The sequence below is a fragment of the Pecten maximus genome, chromosome 15, assembly GCF_902652985.1.
Source record: "Pecten maximus chromosome 15, xPecMax1.1, whole genome shotgun sequence".
NCBI classification, from domain to species: Eukaryota; Metazoa; Mollusca; class Bivalvia; order Pectinida; family Pectinidae; genus Pecten; species Pecten maximus.
This window is the reverse complement of record NC_047029.1, coordinates 14,155,711-14,174,540: the sequence shown is the minus strand read 5'-3', so window position 1 is coordinate 14,174,540 and position 18,830 is coordinate 14,155,711. Positions and strand designations below refer to the sequence as shown.

Below are 18,830 nucleotides of genomic sequence, written 5' to 3'. Positions count from 1 at the left end.
AATATTCGTGGTGTGGAGATAGTGTTCACTTTCCACTCCTCAAATATTCGTGGTGTGGAGATAGTGTTCACTTTCCACTCCTCAAATATTCGTGGTGTGGAGATAGTGTTCACTTTCCACCCCTCAAATATTCGTGGTGTGGAGATAGTGTTCACTTTCCATTCCTCAAATATTCGTGGTGTGGAGATAGTGTTCACTTTCCATTCCTGGAATATTCGTGGTGTGGAGATAGTGTCCACTTTCCACTCCTCAAATATTCGTGGTGTGGAGATAGTGTTCACTTTCCACTCCTCAAATATTCGTGGTGTGGAGATAGTGTTCACTTTCCACTCCTCAAATATTCGTGGTGTGGAGATAGTGTTCACTTTCCATTCCTGGAATATTCGTGGTGTGGAGATAGTGTTTACTTTCCACTCCTCAAATATTCGTGGTGTGGAGATAGTGTTCACTTTTCATTCCTCAAATATTCGTGGTGTGGAGATAGTGTTCACTTTCCACTCCTCAAATGTTCGTGGTGTGGAGATAGTGTCCACTTTCCACTCCTCGAATATTCGTGGTGTGGAGATAGTGTTCACTTTCCACTCCTCAAATATTCGTGGTGTGGAGATAGTGTTCACTTTCCATTCCTGGAATATTCGTGGTGTGGAGATAGTGTTCACTTTCCATTCCTGGAATATTCGTGGTGTGGAGATAGTGTTCACTTTCCATTCCTGGAATATTCGTGGTGTGGAGATAGTGTCCACTTTCCACTCCTGGAATATTCGTGGTGTGGAGATAGTGTTCACTTTCCACTCCTCAAATATTCGTGGTGTGGAGATAGTGTTCACTTTCCACTCCTCAAATATTCGTGGTGTGGAGATAGTGTTCACTTTCCACTCCTCAAATATTCGTGGTGTGGAGATAGTGTTCACTTTCCACTCCTCAAATATTCGTGGTGTGGAGATAGTGTTCACTTTCCACTCCTCAAATATTCGTGGTGTGGAGATAGTGTTCACTTTCCACTCCTCAAATATTCGTGGTGTGGAGATAGTGTTCACTTTCCATTCCTGGAATATTCGTGGTGTGGAGATAATGTTGACTTTCCACTCCTCAAATATTCGTGGTGTGGAGATAGTGTTCACTTTCCATTCCTGGAATATTCGTGGTGTGGAGATAGTGTTCACTTTCCACTCCTCAAATATTCGTGGTGTGGAGATAGTGTTCACTTTCCACTCCTCAAATATTCGTGGTGTGGAGATAGTGTTCACTTTCCACTCCTCAAATATTCGTGGTGTGGAGATAGTGTTCACTTTCCATTCCAGGAATATTCGTGGTGTGGAGATAGTGTTCACTTTCCACTCCTCAAATATTCGTGGTGTGGAGATAGTGTTCACTTTCCATTCCTCAAATATTCGTGGTGTGGAGATAGTGTTCACTTTCCACTCCTCAAATATTCGTGGTGTGGAGATAGTGTTCACTTTCCACTCCTCAAATATTCGTGGTGTGGAGATAGTGTTCACTTTCCACCCCTCAAATATTCGTGGTGTGGAGATAGTGTTCACTTTCCATTCCTCAAATATTCGTGGTGTGGAGATAGTGTTCACTTTCCATTCCTGGAATATTCGTGGTGTGGAGATAGTGTTCACTTTCCATTCCTGGAATATTCGTGGTGTGGAGATAGTGTTCACTTTCCATTCCTGGAATATTCGTGGTGTGGAGATAGTGTCCACTTTCCACTCCTGGAATATTCGTGGTGTGGAGATAGTGTTCACTTTCCACTCCTCAAATATTCGTGGTGTGGAGATAGTGTTCACTTTCCATTCCTCAAATATTCGTGGTGTGGAGATAGTGTTCACTTTCCACTCCTCAAATATTCGTGGTGTGGAGATAGTGTCCACTTTCCACTCCTCAAATATTCGTGGTGTGGAGATAGTGTTCACTTTCCACTCCTCAAATATTCGTGGTGTGGAGATAGTGTTCACTTTCCACTCCTCAAATATTCGTGGTGTGGAGATAGTGTTCACTTTCCATTCCAGGAATATTCGTGGTGTGGAGATAGTGTTCACTTTCCATTCCTGGAATATTCGTGGTGTGGAGATAGTGTCCACTTTCCACTCCTGGAATATTCGTGGTGTGGAGATAGTGTTCACTTTCCACTCCTCAAATATTCGTGGTGTGGAGATAGTGTTCACTTTCCATTCCTCAAATATTCGTGGTGTGGAGATAGTGTTCACTTTCCACTCCTCAAATATTCGTGGTGTGGAGATAGTGTTCACTTTCCACTCCTCAAATATTCGTGGTGTGGAGATAGTGTTCACTTTCCATTCCTGGAATATTCGTGGTGTGGAGATAATGTTGACTTTCCACTCCTCAAATATTCGTGGTGTGGAGATAGTGTTCACTTTCCATTCCTGGAATATTCGTGGTGTGGAGATAGTGTCCACTTTCCACTCCTCAAATATTCGTGGTGTGGAGATAGTGTTCACTTTCCACTCCTCAAATATTCGTGGTGTGGAGATAGTGTTCACTTTCCACTCCTCAAATATTCGTGGTGTGGAGATAGTGTTCACTTTCCATTCCAGGAATATTCGTGGTGTGGAGATAGTGTTCACTTTCCACTCCTCAAATATTCGTGGTGTGGAGATAGTGTTCACTTTCCATTCCTCAAATATTCGTGGTGTGGAGATAGTGTTCACTTTCCACTCCTCAAATATTCGTGGTGTGGAGATAGTGTTCACTTTCCACTCCTCAAATATTCGTGGTGTGGAGATAGTGTTCACTTTCCACCCCTCAAATATTCGTGGTGTGGAGATAGTGTTCACTTTCCATTCCTCAAATATTCGTGGTGTGGAGATAGTGTTCACTTTCCATTCCTCAAATATTCGTGGTGTGGAGATAGTGTCCACTTTCCACTCCTCAAATATTCGTGGTGTGGAGATAGTGTTCACTTTCCACTCCTCAAATATTCGTGGTGTGGAGATAGTGTTCACTTTCCACTCCTCAAATATTCGTGGTGTGGAGATAGTGTTCACTTTCCACTCCTCAAATATTCGTGGTGTGGAGATAGTGTTCACTTTCCACTCCTCAAATATTCGTGGTGTGGAGATAGTGTTCACTTTCCATTCCTCAAATATTCGTGGTGTGGAGATAGTGTTCACTTTCCATTCCTGGAATATTCGTGGTGTGGAGATAGTGTTCACTTTCCACTCCTCAAATATTCGTGGTGTGGAGATAGTGTTCACTTTCCACTCCTCAAATATTCGTGGTGTGGAGATAGTGTTCACTTTCCACTCCTCAAATATTCGTGGTGTGGAGATAGTGTTCACTTTCCATTCCTGGAATATTCGTGGTGTGGAGATAATGTTGACTTTCCACTCCTCAAATATTCGTGGTGTGGAGATAGTGTTCACTTTCCATTCCTGGAATATTCGTGGTGTGGAGATAGTGTCCACTTTCCACTCCTCAAATATTCGTGGTGTGGAGATAGTGTTCACTTTCCACTCCTCAAATATTCGTGGTGTGGAGATAGTGTTCACTTTCCACTCCTCAAATATTCGTGGTGTGGAGATAGTGTTCACTTTCCACTCCTCAAATATTCGTGGTGTGGAGATAGTGTTCACTTTCCACCCCTCAAATATTCGTGGTGTGGAGATAGTGTTCACTTTCCATTCCTCAAATATTCGTGGTGTGGAGATAGTGTTCACTTTCCATTCCTGGAATATTCGTGGTGTGGAGATAGTGTTCACTTTCCATTCCTGGAATATTCGTGGTGTGGAGATAGTGTTCACTTTCCATTCCTGGAATATTCGTGGTGTGGAGATAGTGTCCACTTTCCACTCCTGGAATATTCGTGGTGTGGAGATAGTGTTCACTTTCCACTCCTCAAATATTCGTGGTGTGGAGATAGTGTTCACTTTCCATTCCTCAAATATTCGTGGTGTGGAGATAGTGTTCACTTTCCACTCCTCAAATATTCGTGGTGTGGAGATAGTGTTCACTTTCCACTCCTCAAATATTCGTGGTGTGGAGATAGTGTTCACTTTCCATTCCTGGAATATTCGTGGTGTGGAGATAATGTTGACTTTCCACTCCTCAAATATTCGTGGTGTGGAGATAGTGTTCACTTTCCATTTTTGGAATATTCGTGGTGTGGAGATAGTGTCCACTTTCCACTCCTCAAATATTCGTGGTGTGGAGATAGTGTTCACTTTCCACTCCTCAAATATTCGTGGTGTGGAGATAGTGTTCACTTTCCACTCCTCAAATATTCGTGGTGTGGAGATAGTGTTCACTTTCCATTCCAGGAATATTCGTGGTGTGGAGATAGTGTTCACTTTCCACTCCTCAAATATTCGTGGTGTGGAGATAGTGTTCACTTTCCATTCCTCAAATATTCGTGGTGTGGAGATAATGTTCACTTTCCACTCCTCAAATATTCGTGGTGTGGAGATAGTGTTCACTTTCCACTCCTCAAATATTCGTGGTGTGGAGATAGTGTTCACTTTCCACCCCTCAAATATTCGTGGTGTGGAGATAGTGTTCACTTTCCATTCCTCAAATATTCGTGGTGTGGAGATAGTGTTCACTTTCCATTCCTCAAATATTCGTGGTGTGGAGATAGTGTCCACTTTCCACTCCTCAAATATTCGTGGTGTGGAGATAGTGTTCACTTTCCACTCCTCAAATATTCGTGGTGTGGAGATAGTGTTCACTTTCCACTCCTCAAATATTCGTGGTGTGGAGATAGTGTTCACTTTCCATTCCTCAAATATTCGTGGTGTGGAGATAGTGTTCACTTTCCATTCCTGGAATATTCGTGGTGTGGAGATAGTGTCCACTTTCCACTCCTCAAATATTCGTGGTGTGGAGATAGTGTTCACTTTCCACTCCTCAAATATTCGTGGTGTGGAGATAGTGTTCACTTTCCACTCCTCAAATATTCGTGGTGTGGAGATAGTGTTCACTTTCCATTCCTGGAATATTCGTGGTGTGGAGATAGTGTTCACTTTCCATTCCTCAAATATTCGTGGTGTGGAGATAGTGTTCACTTTCCACTCCTCAAATATTCGTGGTGTGGAGATAGTGTTCACTTTCCACTCCTCAAATATTCGTGGTGTGGAGATAGTGTTCACTTTCCATTCCTGGAATATTCGTGGTGTGGAGATAATGTTGACTTTCCACTCCTCAAATATTCGTGGTGTGGAGATAGTGTTCACTTTCCATTCCTGGAATATTCGTGGTGTGGAGATAGTGTCCACTTTCCACTCCTCAAATATTCGTGGTGTGGAGATAGTGTTCACTTTCCACTCCTCAAATATTCGTGGTGTGGAGATAGTGTTCACTTTCCATTCCTCAAATATTCGTGGTGTGGAGATAGTGTTCACTTTCCATTCCAGGAATATTCGTGGTGTGGAGATAGTGTTCACTTTCCACTCCTCAAATATTCGTGGTGTGGAGATAGTGTTCACTTTCCATTCCTCAAATATTCGTGGTGTGGAGATAGTGTTCACTTTCCACTCCTCAAATATTCGTGGTGTGGAGATAGTGTTCACTTTCCACTCCTCAAATATTCGTGGTGTGGAGATAGTGTTCACTTTCCACCCCTCAAATATTCGTGGTGTGGAGATAGTGTTCACTTTCCATTCCTCAAATATTCGTGGTGTGGAGATAGTGTTCACTTTCCATTCCTCAAATATTCGTGGTGTGGAGATAGTGTCCACTTTCCACTCCTCAAATATTCGTGGTGTGGAGATAGTGTTCACTTTCCACTCCTCAAATATTCGTGGTGTGGAGATAGTGTTCACTTTCCACTCCTCAAATATTCGTGGTGTGGAGATAGTGTTCACTTTCCATTCCTCAAATATTCGTGGTGTGGAGATAGTGTTCACTTTCCATTCCTGGAATATTCGTGGTGTGGAGATAGTGTCCACTTTCCACTCCTCGAATATTCGTGGTGTGGAGATAGTGTTCACTTTCCACTCCTCAAATATTCGTGGTGTGGAGATAGTGTTCACTTTCCACTCCTCAAATATTCGTGGTGTGGAGATAGTGTTCACTTTCCATTCCTGGAATATTCGTGGTGTGGAGATAATGTTGACTTTCCACTCCTCAAATATTCGTGGTGTGGAGATAGTGTTCACTTTCCATTCCTGGAATATTCGTGGTGTGGAGATAGTGTCCACTTTCCACTCCTCAAATATTCGTGGTGTGGAGATAGTGTTCACTTTCCACTCCTCAAATATTCGTGGTGTGGAGATAGTGTTCACTTTCCACTCCTCAAATATTCGTGGTGTGGAGATAGTGTTCACTTTCCACTCCTCAAATATTCGTGGTGTGGAGATAGTGTTCACTTTCCACCCCTCAAATATTCGTGGTGTGGAGATAGTGTTCACTTTCCATTCCTCAAATATTCGTGGTGTGGAGATAGTGTTCACTTTCCATTCCTGGAATATTCGTGGTGTGGAGATAGTGTTCACTTTCCATTCCTGGAATATTCGTGGTGTGGAGATAGTGTTCACTTTCCATTCCTGGAATATTCGTGGTGTGGAGATAGTGTCCACTTTCCACTCCTGGAATATTCGTGGTGTGGAGATAGTGTTCACTTTCCACTCCTCAAATATTCGTGGTGTGGAGATAGTGTTCACTTTCCATTCCTCAAATATTCGTGGTGTGGAGATAGTGTTCACTTTCCACTCCTCAAATATTCGTGGTGTGGAGATAGTGTTCACTTTCCACTCCTCAAATATTCGTGGTGTGGAGATAGTGTTCACTTTCCATTCCTGGAATATTCGTGGTGTGGAGATAATGTTGACTTTCCACTCCTCAAATATTCGTGGTGTGGAGATAGTGTTCACTTTCCATTTTTGGAATATTCGTGGTGTGGAGATAGTGTCCACTTTCCACTCCTCAAATATTCGTGGTGTGGAGATAGTGTTCACTTTCCACTCCTCAAATATTCGTGGTGTGGAGATAGTGTTCACTTTCCACTCCTCAAATATTCGTGGTGTGGAGATAGTGTTCACTTTCCACTCCTCAAATATTCGTGGTGTGGAGATAGTGTTCACTTTCCACTCCTCAAATATTCGTGGTGTGGAGATAGTGTTCACTTTCCATTCCAGGAATATTCGTGGTGTGGAGATAGTGTTCACTTTCCACTCCTCAAATATTCGTGGTGTGGAGATAGTGTTCACTTTCCATTCCTCAAATATTCGTGGTGTGGAGATAATGTTCACTTTCCACTCCTCAAATATTCGTGGTGTGGAGATAGTGTTCACTTTCCACTCCTCAAATATTCGTGGTGTGGAGATAGTGTTCACTTTCCACCCCTCAAATATTCGTGGTGTGGAGATAGTGTTCACTTTCCATTCCTCAAATATTCGTGGTGTGGAGATAGTGTTCACTTTCCATTCCTCAAATATTCGTGGTGTGGAGATAGTGTCCACTTTCCACTCCTCAAATATTCGTGGTGTGGAGATAGTGTTCACTTTCCACTCCTCAAATATTCGTGGTGTGGAGATAGTGTTCACTTTCCACTCCTCAAATATTCGTGGTGTGGAGATAGTGTTCACTTTCCATTCCTCAAATATTCGTGGTGTGGAGATAGTGTTCACTTTCCATTCCTGGAATATTCGTGGTGTGGAGATAGTGTCCACTTTCCACTCCTCAAATATTCGTGGTGTGGAGATAGTGTTCACTTTCCACTCCTCAAATATTCGTGGTGTGGAGATAGTGTTCACTTTCCACTCCTCAAATATTCGTGGTGTGGAGATAGTGTTCACTTTCCATTCCTGGAATATTCGTGGTGTGGAGATAATGTTGACTTTCCACTCCTCAAATATTCGTGGTGTGGAGATAGTGTTCACTTTCCATTCCTGGAATATTCGTGGTGTGGAGATAGTGTCCACTTTCCACTCCTCAAATATTCGTGGTGTGGAGATAGTGTTCACTTTCCACTCCTCAAATATTCGTGGTGTGGAGATAGTGTTCACTTTCCACTCCTCAAATATTCGTGGTGTGGAGATAGTGTTCACTTTCCATTCCAGGAATATTCGTGGTGTGGAGATAGTGTTCACTTTCCACTCCTCAAATATTCGTGGTGTGGAGATAGTGTTCACTTTCCATTCCTCAAATATTCGTGGTGTGGAGATAGTGTTCACTTTCCACTCCTCAAATATTCGTGGTGTGGAGATAGTGTTCACTTTCCACTCCTCAAATATTCGTGGTGTGGAGATAGTGTTCACTTTCCACCCCTCAAATATTCGTGGTGTGGAGATAGTGTTCACTTTCCATTCCTCAAATATTCGTGGTGTGGAGATAGTGTTCACTTTCCATTCCTGGAATATTCGTGGTGTGGAGATAGTGTCCACTTTCCACTCCTCAAATATTCGTGGTGTGGAGATAGTGTTCACTTTCCACTCCTCAAATATTCGTGGTGTGGAGATAGTGTTCACTTTCCACTCCTCAAATATTCGTGGTGTGGAGATAGTGTTCACTTTCCACTCCTCAAATATTCGTGGTGTGGAGATAGTGTTCACTTTCCATTCCTCAAATATTCGTGGTGTGGAGATAGTGTTCACTTTCCACTCCTCAAATATTCGTGGTGTGGAGATAGTGTTCACTTTCCACTCCTCAAATATTCGTGGTGTGGAGATAGTGTTCACTTTCCACCCCTCAAATATTCGTGGTGTGGAGATAGTGTTCACTTTCCATTCCTCAAATATTCGTGGTGTGGAGATAGTGTTCACTTTCCATTCCTGGAATATTCGTGGTGTGGAGATAGTGTCCACTTTCCACTCCTCAAATATTCGTGGTGTGGAGATAGTGTTCACTTTCCACTCCTCAAATATTCGTGGTGTGGAGATAGTGTTCACTTTCCACTCCTCAAATATTCGTGGTGTGGAGATAGTGTTCACTTTCCATTCCTGGAATATTCGTGGTGTGGAGATAGTGTTCACTTTCCACTCCTCAAATATTCGTGGTGTGGAGATAGTGTTCACTTTCCACTCCTGGAATATTCGTGGTGTGGAGATAGTGTTCACTTTCCACTCCTCAAATATTCGTGGTGTGGAGATAGTGTCCACTTTCCACTCCTCGAATATTCGTGGTGTGGAGATAGTGTTCACTTTCCACTCCTGGAATATTCGTGGTGTGAAGATTTTCGCATTCGAAGACATTACTGAAAATTCACCAGTAAAAATATGCCATTTAGCCAAAACAATTCAATAATTAAGTTACCATGCAATCGACAAAAAAATACCTTATAACAACATAACCGGATATGTTCGTCTAATTAACATACAGGCACAATAATGTACGGTAACCGAAACGTTTGTGCGATTCGGTGCGAGATAGTCAGAAACATCCTCTCTTCAGTGATGAGAGTAGTGTTATTGGCACATGTAAATATAAAATAGCAAAAAAACAAATCGTAAAACACCGATACAGATAGGTCCTAAAATGTTACTGGCCTTTATATATCATTTTCGAATGTATTTTGAAATATATCTCTTCGAATGATGTGTTCATCAACGCAATGAATAAATATGTCAGAAAAATAGAATTATTGGACATTTTGTGTTAAAAACGTCATTTCTTTAAAGATGTTACATCCCCGACAAAGTGTAATAATGATCGATGGAAAACAATGTGCTGTTGTATATCAAAAGTACCACACTCGGTAACATTATCACCACGCTCTCAAAGTACCATTCTCTTTTACATTATTACCACGCCCTAACACATTGAGCCTCGATACATTGTAAGCAGGCGATGGTTTTAGGTCGCCGTCATTGGTTTTTGTTAATTCAATATATTTCTTCACCGTGGGTGCCGTTTTATGCATTATTTTGTGGCAAGCGATGTACAGGCTGTCGGCGGTGTATAGGATGTCGGCGGTGTATCATCTTTAATTGCGATATGTTCGGGTATAACCAACTGCAAATGTAGCTGTAAACCTGATATTTAGCAATCATATAAACCTTGGCCGAAATATCATGACCCCTGTTTATACCCCATGTAATGTACATCAGTTCCGAATAACGAATGTGTAACGTAAGGGATAAAATTCAGTTTATCACAATATGCAGGCAAATCCTGCTGTTTTAACACCTGAACACGACTACAGTCGTCATACATCACGCGATATCTACAACAATCAGTCTGTCCCCATATGCCGTAGTTGAAAGGGGGGTATGTTTTCTTGATCAGCTCTCTGTTAAAATCCCAGTTCCCGTTTTGGAACCCCTCGAAATTCCCATTACTGCTCGTCTGGTGTATGGCCGAGATGACTGACGAAGCATCAATCGTCACGAAACCTCTAAAACGAGCATATGCAATTATCCAGTTATCATATCCAACACGGCCTATCACCAACTCGGGCACTTCTTTCCAAGGGAACACCTCGTTTGTTATGAAATAATCTATCGCGTTCTTCTGGAACCTCGTGTAAACTGTATACGAGTGGTGAAGAATTTTTTTCCAAGCGTCTGGCCCCTGGCTGTCTATTGACGAGAGGTTGACGTTCGTTCGCTGACCAACTATTAAAACTGGTTCGCTTTGTAAATCACTTGATTTCAGAAATTCTGCGATACTTGATAAAATTTCGATAAGATACCTGTCAAACAATATATCTGCATTGGCATACAAATATAACTGCGTTTTTGATCGTTTTATAGATTCCAGAAAAAGCGTTCGCAAAGCAGGTACTTCCGTTACGGGTTCTGTTTTTATGTTTTGAACTGACCAATCAGATTTAATCCCTGCCGATGCTACTTTTTGATCGCCTGTGAATAGAATTAATTTCGGTGAGTTATAAATGTGTTTCCAATTTTGTAAAGTATTCCGATTGATATCGAATTTATTTTTCACGAATGGAAACGTTGTGAACATGGTCAAACTGGTCAGGTGTTGTGTGTCACTTCCGGTTGAACAGTTGACGGAGAATTTGGGTTTGATTTTCGGTCGACAGTTAAATTGGGACTGACAAATATCACGCACTGTCTCAGGTATAATATAAAGATTTCCAACCAGTACGAATATCAGAACCACCGAAAGCACACTTGAATATAAGGACTTAAAACCATGGAATCTACCACAGGTTTTCATTGTTTCCGCATTGATCATTGCGTAAAATATTTCCAAAACATTTATGAGATCTAAATGTTAAGGAATATTGGTCCAGATTTTTATCAAATTATTGTCATCATTTGTGTGCTGCATTTATTCACCGACGGCATTAAAACACCTCTCGGTCATTATCAATTTCATAAAGCATGAAATGTGATTACCAGCTGACATCATGTTTGTCGTTTTGCAAATACGTTTGACGCCAAACTCAACCATGATGGTATGTAGATATACACAAACATATGAAAATCCTCATTTTGTTCTTGGTCAAACCGGTCATCCAATTATCGGTAAACCAGTTGATTTCCAAATTTGCAGCCTCTATGGTGTCATCTTGTAGCACGACTGACGTCGTGTAAAAACCAAGGTCTGTGGAAGTCGTTATGAACCAGAAAATGATGCATGATCACGTGACGTGTAGTTTTCCATGTTGATTTCAGCTTTTCGGAACCAAATCTTCTTTTTTTATCCTGCAATTAACAAGAAATAAAATTTACTGATTAACAATTTACCACCCCTCTAACTACCCCAAATCCTGCCCGCCTCTCAACCATCATTGAGTTGACAAAGCACAAACACCAAATATGTATTTACTTATGTTTACAAAACCTATAGGTACTCCCCATGGCATTTCAACTAAAAATTACTGTAGTGTCCATCTGGTTATTTGATGGACCTTTGAAACAAAGATTTTCCCCTGAAAAGTCTCTTGAATATTCACATAAAATTCTAAAAGTATAAAGCGAATGGTATCAGAATTATGAGTTCAAAATACAATTGTATATTTTAGATGGATGCCATGGTTGCCATCTTGAATTTTACTTTGACTTAACACATAAATACTTTTGTTTAGAACCTTTTAGGTTTTTTTTACGGAAGGGAAAATTAAAGATCATTGGCGCTGAGAATCATTTTAGGAAAAGGACTATAATACTATGGAAACAAACTGCCCTCCAGGTAAATTAGACGTAACACACGGTATACGTCGGACAATGCCCTGTAGCTATACCTCACCTGAGCTGTCAACTTTATACATTATAGAGAGTCAAGAGGCCCAGAAGGTGGGAACAACCGCTTACCGCATCAGTGATCATGGCGAAATGCTCTCATCTAAGTTTTAATAATATTGTTTTAATGATATTAATTCAGGTAAAATAGCATTTAAATACAGTTGATATATCACTGAATATATCAATTACGTTAAAATAAGAGATTTAAGTATGTAATGCAAGAAACATCAAATTGATAAAATCCATGATCATATGACAAGTAAATGAAGATGAGTATCCCCTGGTAAAGACAAACAAAAGGCCCAGGGGCCTAACCGGTCATCTGACTCTAAATTAAAACCCTTATATTATTGTAGTATGTATTCTCTGTAGCAAGTATATAGTGGCACTGTTTGCCATGGTGGCCATCTTGGATTTCTGACTGACCCAATAAATAACAACACTTGGTCTGGACCATCTAAGGATAATTTCTGGTAAGGTAGAGCTGAATCCCACTGGTGGAATTTGAGAAGAAGTTTGAAATAGGCATTGTTCAGGAAAACCATGATTGCACAATCATGTAACAAAATGGCCGCCATGGCTGCCAAGTCAATGATTTTACTAGGCCGAAAAATAACAACACTTTGTTGGCCCTCCTTCCTTAACATCCTCACCCATTTCCAGCTCAATGGCACCAATGGAACTGGAGAAAAAGTTTAAAATGTGTTTTTCAAGATGGCGGCCATCTTGGATTTCAGACCAATCAAAAAATAACAACACTTGGTCAGGATCCTCTCAGGAACATGTCAGGCAAGTTTCAGCTCAATAGCACTGGTGGAACTCGAGAAGAAGTTTAAAATGTGTTTTTCAAGATGGTGGCTATGGCGGCCATCTTGGATTTCGGACCGACCCGAAAAATAACAACACTTGGTCGGGATCATATCAGGATCATTTCAGGCAAGTTTCAGCTCAATAGCACAGGTGGAACTTGAGAAGAAGTTTAAAATGTGTTTTTCAAGATGTTGGCTATGGCTGCCATCTTGGATTTCCGATCGGCCCGAAAAATAACAACATTTAGTCGGGATCATATCAGGATCATTTCAGGGCAAGTTTCAGCTCAATAGCACTGGTGGAACTTGAGAAGAAGTTTAAAATGTGTTTTTCAAGATGGCGGCCACGGTGGCCATCTTGGATTTCTGATCGACATGAAAAATAACAACACTTGGTCGGGATCATATCAGGATCATTTCAGGCAAGTTTCAGCTCAACAGCACTGGTGGAATGTGAGAAGAAGTTTAAAATGTGTTTTTGAAGATGGCGGCTATGGCGGCCATCTTGTATTTCGGACCGACCCGAAAAATAACAACACTTGGTCAGGACCATATCAGGATCATTTCAAGCAAGTTTCAGCTCAATAGCACTGATCGAACTTGAGAAGAAGTTTAAAATGTGTTTTTCAAGATGGCGGCTATGGCGGCCATCTTGGATTTCGGACCGACCCAAAAAATATTAACACTTGGTCAGGACCATCTCAGGTTCATTTCTGGCAAGTTTCAGCTCAATAGCACTGGTGGAACATGAGAAGAAGTTTAAAATGTGTTTTCAAAATGGCGGCTATGGCGGCCATCTTGGATTTCGGACCGACCCGAAAAATAACAACACTTGGTCAGGACCATCTCAGGTTCATTTCTGGCAAGTTTCAGCTCAATAGCACTGATCGAACTTGAGAAGAAGTTTAAAATGTGTTTTTCAAGATGGCGGCTATGGCGGCCATCTTGGATTTCGGACCGACCCAAAAAATATTAACACTTGGTCAGGACCATCTCAGGTTCATTTCTGGCAAGTTTCAGCTCAATAGCACTGGTGGAACATGAGAAGAAGTTTAAAATGTGTTTTCAAAATGGCGGCTATGGCGGCCATCTTGGATTTCGGACCGACCCGAAAAATAACAACACTTGGTCAGGACCATCTCAGGTTCATTTCTGGCAAGTTTCAGCTCAATAGCACTGGTGGAACATGAGAAGAAGTTTAAAATGTGTTTTCAAAATGGCGGCTATGGCGGCCATCTTGGATTTCGGACCGACCCGAAAAATAACAACACTTGGTCAGGACCATCTCAGGATCATTTCAGGCAAGTTTCAGCTCAATACCACTGGTGGAACTTGAGAAGAAGTTTGAAATGTGAAAAGTTTACGCACGGCGGACGGCGGACGGCGGACGACGACGGACGAAGCATGATGACTATAGGTCATCCTGACCCTTCGGGTCAGATGACCTAACAAAACCTACAGAATAACAACATTCCATTACCTTATTTTCGTTCAGTTTATTCCTATAAATTCCCACGAAACCAACCCCGGACTAAATAAACTGGAGGTTTATATATCCCCTACTTCCTTTTATGTAATTTGTTGTTTGGTATGCCTTATATTTAGACCGGAACTCCTGAGGGCATTTATCCGGACCATGTAGTAAAAGTGTCCGGTGTCGATGATGAAACTGGCGCGATACAGTTAATCACGCCCGAATCTCGAGTCTGTCTCTTTAATCGATATAAGTTGATATATTGTTAGTGTGAAAAGGGACTGAAAAGGCAAAAGGTAAGGTCCCCTCCCCACCCCCTCCACTGTCAAGCACGGGACACCTTCCTCCTCCTCCACTGTCCAGCACGTGGCCGCTCCCTCTCCCTCCATTGTCCAGCACGTGGCCCCTCCTTCCCCTCCACTGTCCAGCATGTGGCCCCTTCCTCTCCCTCCACTGTCCAGCACGTGGCCCCTTCCTCCCCCTCCACTGTCCAGCATGTGGCCTCTTCCTCTCCCTCCATTGTCCAGTATGGGACCTCTCCCTCCCCCTCCACTGTCAGGCACGTGGCCCCCTCCTTTCCCTCAACTGTCCAGCATGGGACCTCTCCCTCTCCCTCCACTGTCCAACACGGGACCTCTCCCCCCCCCCCCCCTCCACTGTCCAGCACGTGGCCCCTTCCTCCCCCTCCACTGTCCAGCACGTGGCCCCTTCCTTCCCCTCCACTGTCCAGCACGGGACCTCTCCCTCCCCCTCCACTGTCCAGCACGTGGCCCCTCCCCCCTCCACTGTCCAGCACGTGGCCCCTTCCTCCCCCTCCACTATCCAGCACGTGGCCCCTTCTTCCCCCTCCACTGTCCAGCACGTGGCGCCTTCCTCTCCATCCACTGTCCAGCATGGGACCTCTCCCTCTCCCTCCACTGTCTAGCACGTGGCCCGTTCCTCCCCCTCCACTGCCCAGCACGTGGCGCCTTCCTCTCCATCCACTGTCCAGCATGGGACCTCTCCCTCCCCCTCCACTGTCCAGCACGTGGCCCCTTCCTCCCCCTCCACTATCCAGCACGTGGCCCATTCTTCCCCCTCCACTGCCCAGCACGTGGTCCCTTCCTCCCCCTCCACTGCCCAGCACGTGGCGCCTTCCTCTCCCTCCACTGTCAAGCACGTGGCCCCTTCCTCCCCTCCATTGTCCAGTTTGGGACCTCTCCCTACCCCTCCACTGTCAAGCACGTGGCCCCCCTTCCCCCTCCACTGTCCAGCACGTGGCCCCTTCCTCCCCCTCCAATGTCCAGTATGGGACCTCTCCCTCCCCCTCCACTGTCAAGCACGTGGCCACTTCCTCTCCCTCCACTGTCCAGCACGTGGCCCCTTCCTCCCCCTCCAATGTCCAGTATGGGACCTCTCCCTCCCCCTCCACTGTCAAGCACGTGGCCCCTTCCTCTCCCTCCACTGTCCAGTGTGGGACCTCTCCCTCCCCCTCCACTGTCCAGCATAGGACATCTCCCTCCCCCTCCACTGTCCAGCACGTGGTCCCTTTCTCTCCCTCCACTGTCCAGCATGGGACCTCTCCCTCCACTGTCCAGTATGGGACCACTCCCTCCCCCTCCACTGTCCAGCATGGGACCCTCCGTCTCCCTCCACTGTCTAGCACGTGGCCCCTTCCTCCCCCTCCACTGCCCAGCACTTGGTCCCTTCCTCTCCCTCCACTGTCCAGCATGGGGCCTCTCCCTCTCCCTCCACTGTCCAGGATGGGACCACTTCCTCCCCCTCCACTGTCCAGCATGGGACCCCTTCATCTCCCTCCACTGTCCAGCATGGGACCACTCCCTCTCCCTCCACTGTCCAGTATGGGACCACTCCCTCCCCCTCCCGCTGTCCAGCATGGGACACTCCCTCTCCCGCCACTGTCTAGCACGTGGCCGCTCCCTCCCCCTCCACTGTCAAGCACGTGGTCCCTTCCTCTCCCTCCACTGTCCAGCATGGGACCTCTCCCTCCCCCTCCACTGTCCAGCATGGGACCTCTCCCTCCCCCTCCACTGTCCAGTATGGGACCTCTCCCTCTCACTCCACTGTCCAGCATGGGACCTCTCCCTCTCCCTCCACTGTCCAGTATGGGTCCTCTCCGTCTCCCTCCACTGTCCAGTATGGGACCTCTCCCTCTCACTCCACTGTCCAGCATGGGGCCTCTCCCTCCCCCTCCACTGTCCAGTATGGGACCTCTCCCTCTCCCTCCACTGTCCAGTATGGGACCACTCCCTCCCCCCTCCACTGTCCAGTATGGGACCACTCCCTCCCCCTCCACTGTCCAGTATGGGACCACTCCCTCTCCCTCCACTGTCCAGCATGGGACCTCTCCCTCCCCCTCCACTGTCCAGTATGGGACCTCTCCCTCCCCCTCCACTGTCCAGCATGGGGCCTCTCCCTCTCCCTCCACTGTCCAGTATGGGACCACTCCCTCCCCCTCCACTGTCCAGTATGGGACCTCTCCCTCCCCCTCCACTGTCCAGTATGGGACCTCTCCCTCCCCCTCCACTGTCCAGTATGGGACCTCTCCCTCCCCCTCCACTGTCCAGCATGGGGCCTCTCCCTCTCCCTCCACTGTCCAGTATGGGACCACTCCCTCCCCCTCCACTGTCCAGCATGGGACCTCTCCCTCTCCCTCCACTGTCCAGCACGTGGCCCCTTCCTCCCCCTCCACTGTCCAGCACGTGGTCCCTTCCTCTCCCTCCACTGTCCAGCATGGGACCTCTCCCTCCACTGTCCAGTATGGGACCACTCCCTCCCCCTCCACTGTCCAGCATGGGACCCTCCGTCTCCCTCCACTGTCTAGCACGTGGCCCCTTCCTCCCCCTCCACTGCCCAGCACTTGGTCCCTTCCTCTCCCTCCACTGTCCAGCATGGGACCTCTCCCTCTCCCTCCACTGTCCAGGATGGGACCACTCCCTCCCCCTCCACTGTCCAGCATGGGACCTCTCCCTCTCCCTCCACTGTCCAGCACGTGGCCCCTTCCTCCCCCTCCACTGTCCAGCACGTGGTCCCTTTCTCTCCCTCCACTGTCTAGCATGGGACCTCTCCCTCCACTGTCCAGTATGGGACCACTCCCTCCCCCTCCACTGTCCAGCATGGGACCCTCCGTCTCCCTCCACTGTCTAGCACGTGGCCCCTTCCTCCCCCTCCACTGCCCAGCACTTGGTCCCTTCCTCTCCCTCCACTGTCCAGCATGGGACCACTCCCTCTCCCTCCACTGTCCAGTATGGGACCACTCCCTCCCCCTCCACTGTCCAGCATGGGACACTCCCTCTCCCGCCACTGTCTAGCACGTGTCCGCTCCCTCCCCCTCCACTGTCCAGCATGGGACACTCCCTCTCCCGCCACTGTCTAGCACGTGTCCCCCCCCCCCCCCCCTCCACTGTCCAGCACGTGGCCCCTTCCTCCCCCTCCACTGTCCAGCACGTGGCCCCTTCCTTCCCCTCCACTGTCCAGCACGGGACCTCTCCCTCCCCCCTCCACTGTCCAAGCACGTGGCCCCCCCCCCCTCCACTGTCCAGCACGTGGCCCCTCCCTCCCCCTCCACTATCCAGCACGTGGCCCCTTCTTCCCCCTCCACTGTCCAGCACGTGGCGCCTTCCTCTCCATCCACTGTCCAGCATGGGACCTCTCCCTCTCCCTCCACTGTCTAGCACGTGGCCCGTTCCTCCCCCTCCACTGCCCAGCACGTGGCGCCTTCCTCTCCATCCACTGTCCAGCATGGGACCTCTCCCTCCCCCTCCACTGTCCAGCACGTGGCCCCTTCCTCCCCCTCCACTATCCAGCACGTGGCCCATTCTTCCCCCTCCACTGCCCAGCACGTGGTCCCTTCCTCCCCCTCCACTGCCCAGCACGTGGCGCCTTCCTCTCCCTCCACTGTCAAGCACGTGGCCCCTTCCTCCCCTCCATTGTCCAGTTTGGGACCTCTCCCTACCCCTCCACTGTCAAGCACGTGGCCCCCTTCCCCCTCCACTGTCCAGCACGTGGCCCCTTCCTCCCCCTCCAATGTCCAGTATGGGACCTCTCCCTCCCCCTCCACTGTCAAGCACGTGGCCACTTCCTCTCCCTCCACTGTCCAGCACGTGGCCCCTTCCTCCCCCTCCAATGTCCAGTATGGGACCTCTCCCTCCCCCTCCACTGTCAAGCACGTGGCCCCTTCCTCTCCCTCCACTGTCCAGTGTGGGACCTCTCCCTCCCCCTCCACTGTCCAGCATAGGACATCTCCCTCCCCCTCCACTGTCCAGCACGTGGTCCCTTTCTCTCCCTCCACTGTCCAGCATGGGACCTCTCCTCCACTGTCCAGTATGGGACCACTCCCTCCCCCTCCACTGTCCAGCATGGGACCCTCCGTCTCCCTCCACTGTCTAGCACGTGGCCCCTTCCTCCCCCTCCACTGCCCAGCACTTGGTCCCT

General features: G+C 46.7%; 3 protein-coding genes across 3 annotated transcripts; all 3 read right to left on the bottom strand.

Moving 5' to 3' along the window:
- Positions 1-8,987: 8,987 nt before the first annotated feature.
- On the bottom strand, positions 8,988-14,499 carry LOC117343598. The gene is made up of 2 exons (XM_033906029.1): positions 14,403-14,499; positions 8,988-11,573 (listed from the first exon to the last, which is right to left on the bottom strand). Exon 2 carries the CDS (start codon positions 11,098-11,100, stop codon positions 9,970-9,972), a length of 1,131 nt encoding a protein of 376 aa, XP_033761920.1. The 5' UTR covers positions 11,101-11,573; positions 14,403-14,499; the 3' UTR covers positions 8,988-9,969.
- A 222-nt stretch (positions 14,500-14,721) lies between these two features.
- LOC117343276 (protein argonaute 2-like) lies at positions 14,722-15,465 on the bottom strand. The gene has a single exon (XM_033905621.1). The coding sequence runs from the start codon at positions 15,463-15,465 to the stop codon at positions 14,722-14,724; it is 744 nt and encodes a 247-aa protein (XP_033761512.1).
- A 717-nt stretch (positions 15,466-16,182) lies between these two features.
- LOC117343275 (protein RNA-directed DNA methylation 3-like) lies at positions 16,183-17,514 on the bottom strand. The gene has a single exon (XM_033905620.1). The coding sequence runs from the start codon at positions 17,512-17,514 to the stop codon at positions 16,183-16,185; it is 1,332 nt and encodes a 443-aa protein (XP_033761511.1).
- Between the last annotated feature and the right edge of the window lie 1,316 nt (positions 17,515-18,830).

Coding starts and splice junctions, on each gene's coding strand:
- LOC117343598 (XM_033906029.1), bottom strand. CDS start 11,100: ATGATCAATGCGGAAACAATGAAAACCTGTGGTAGATTCCATGGTTTT.
- LOC117343276 (XM_033905621.1), bottom strand. CDS start 15,465: ATGGGCCACGTGCTGGATAGTGGAGGGGGAGGAAGGGGCCACGTGCTG.
- LOC117343275 (XM_033905620.1), bottom strand. CDS start 17,514: ATGCTGGACAGTGGAGGGGGAGGGAGTGGTCCCATACTGGACAGTGGA.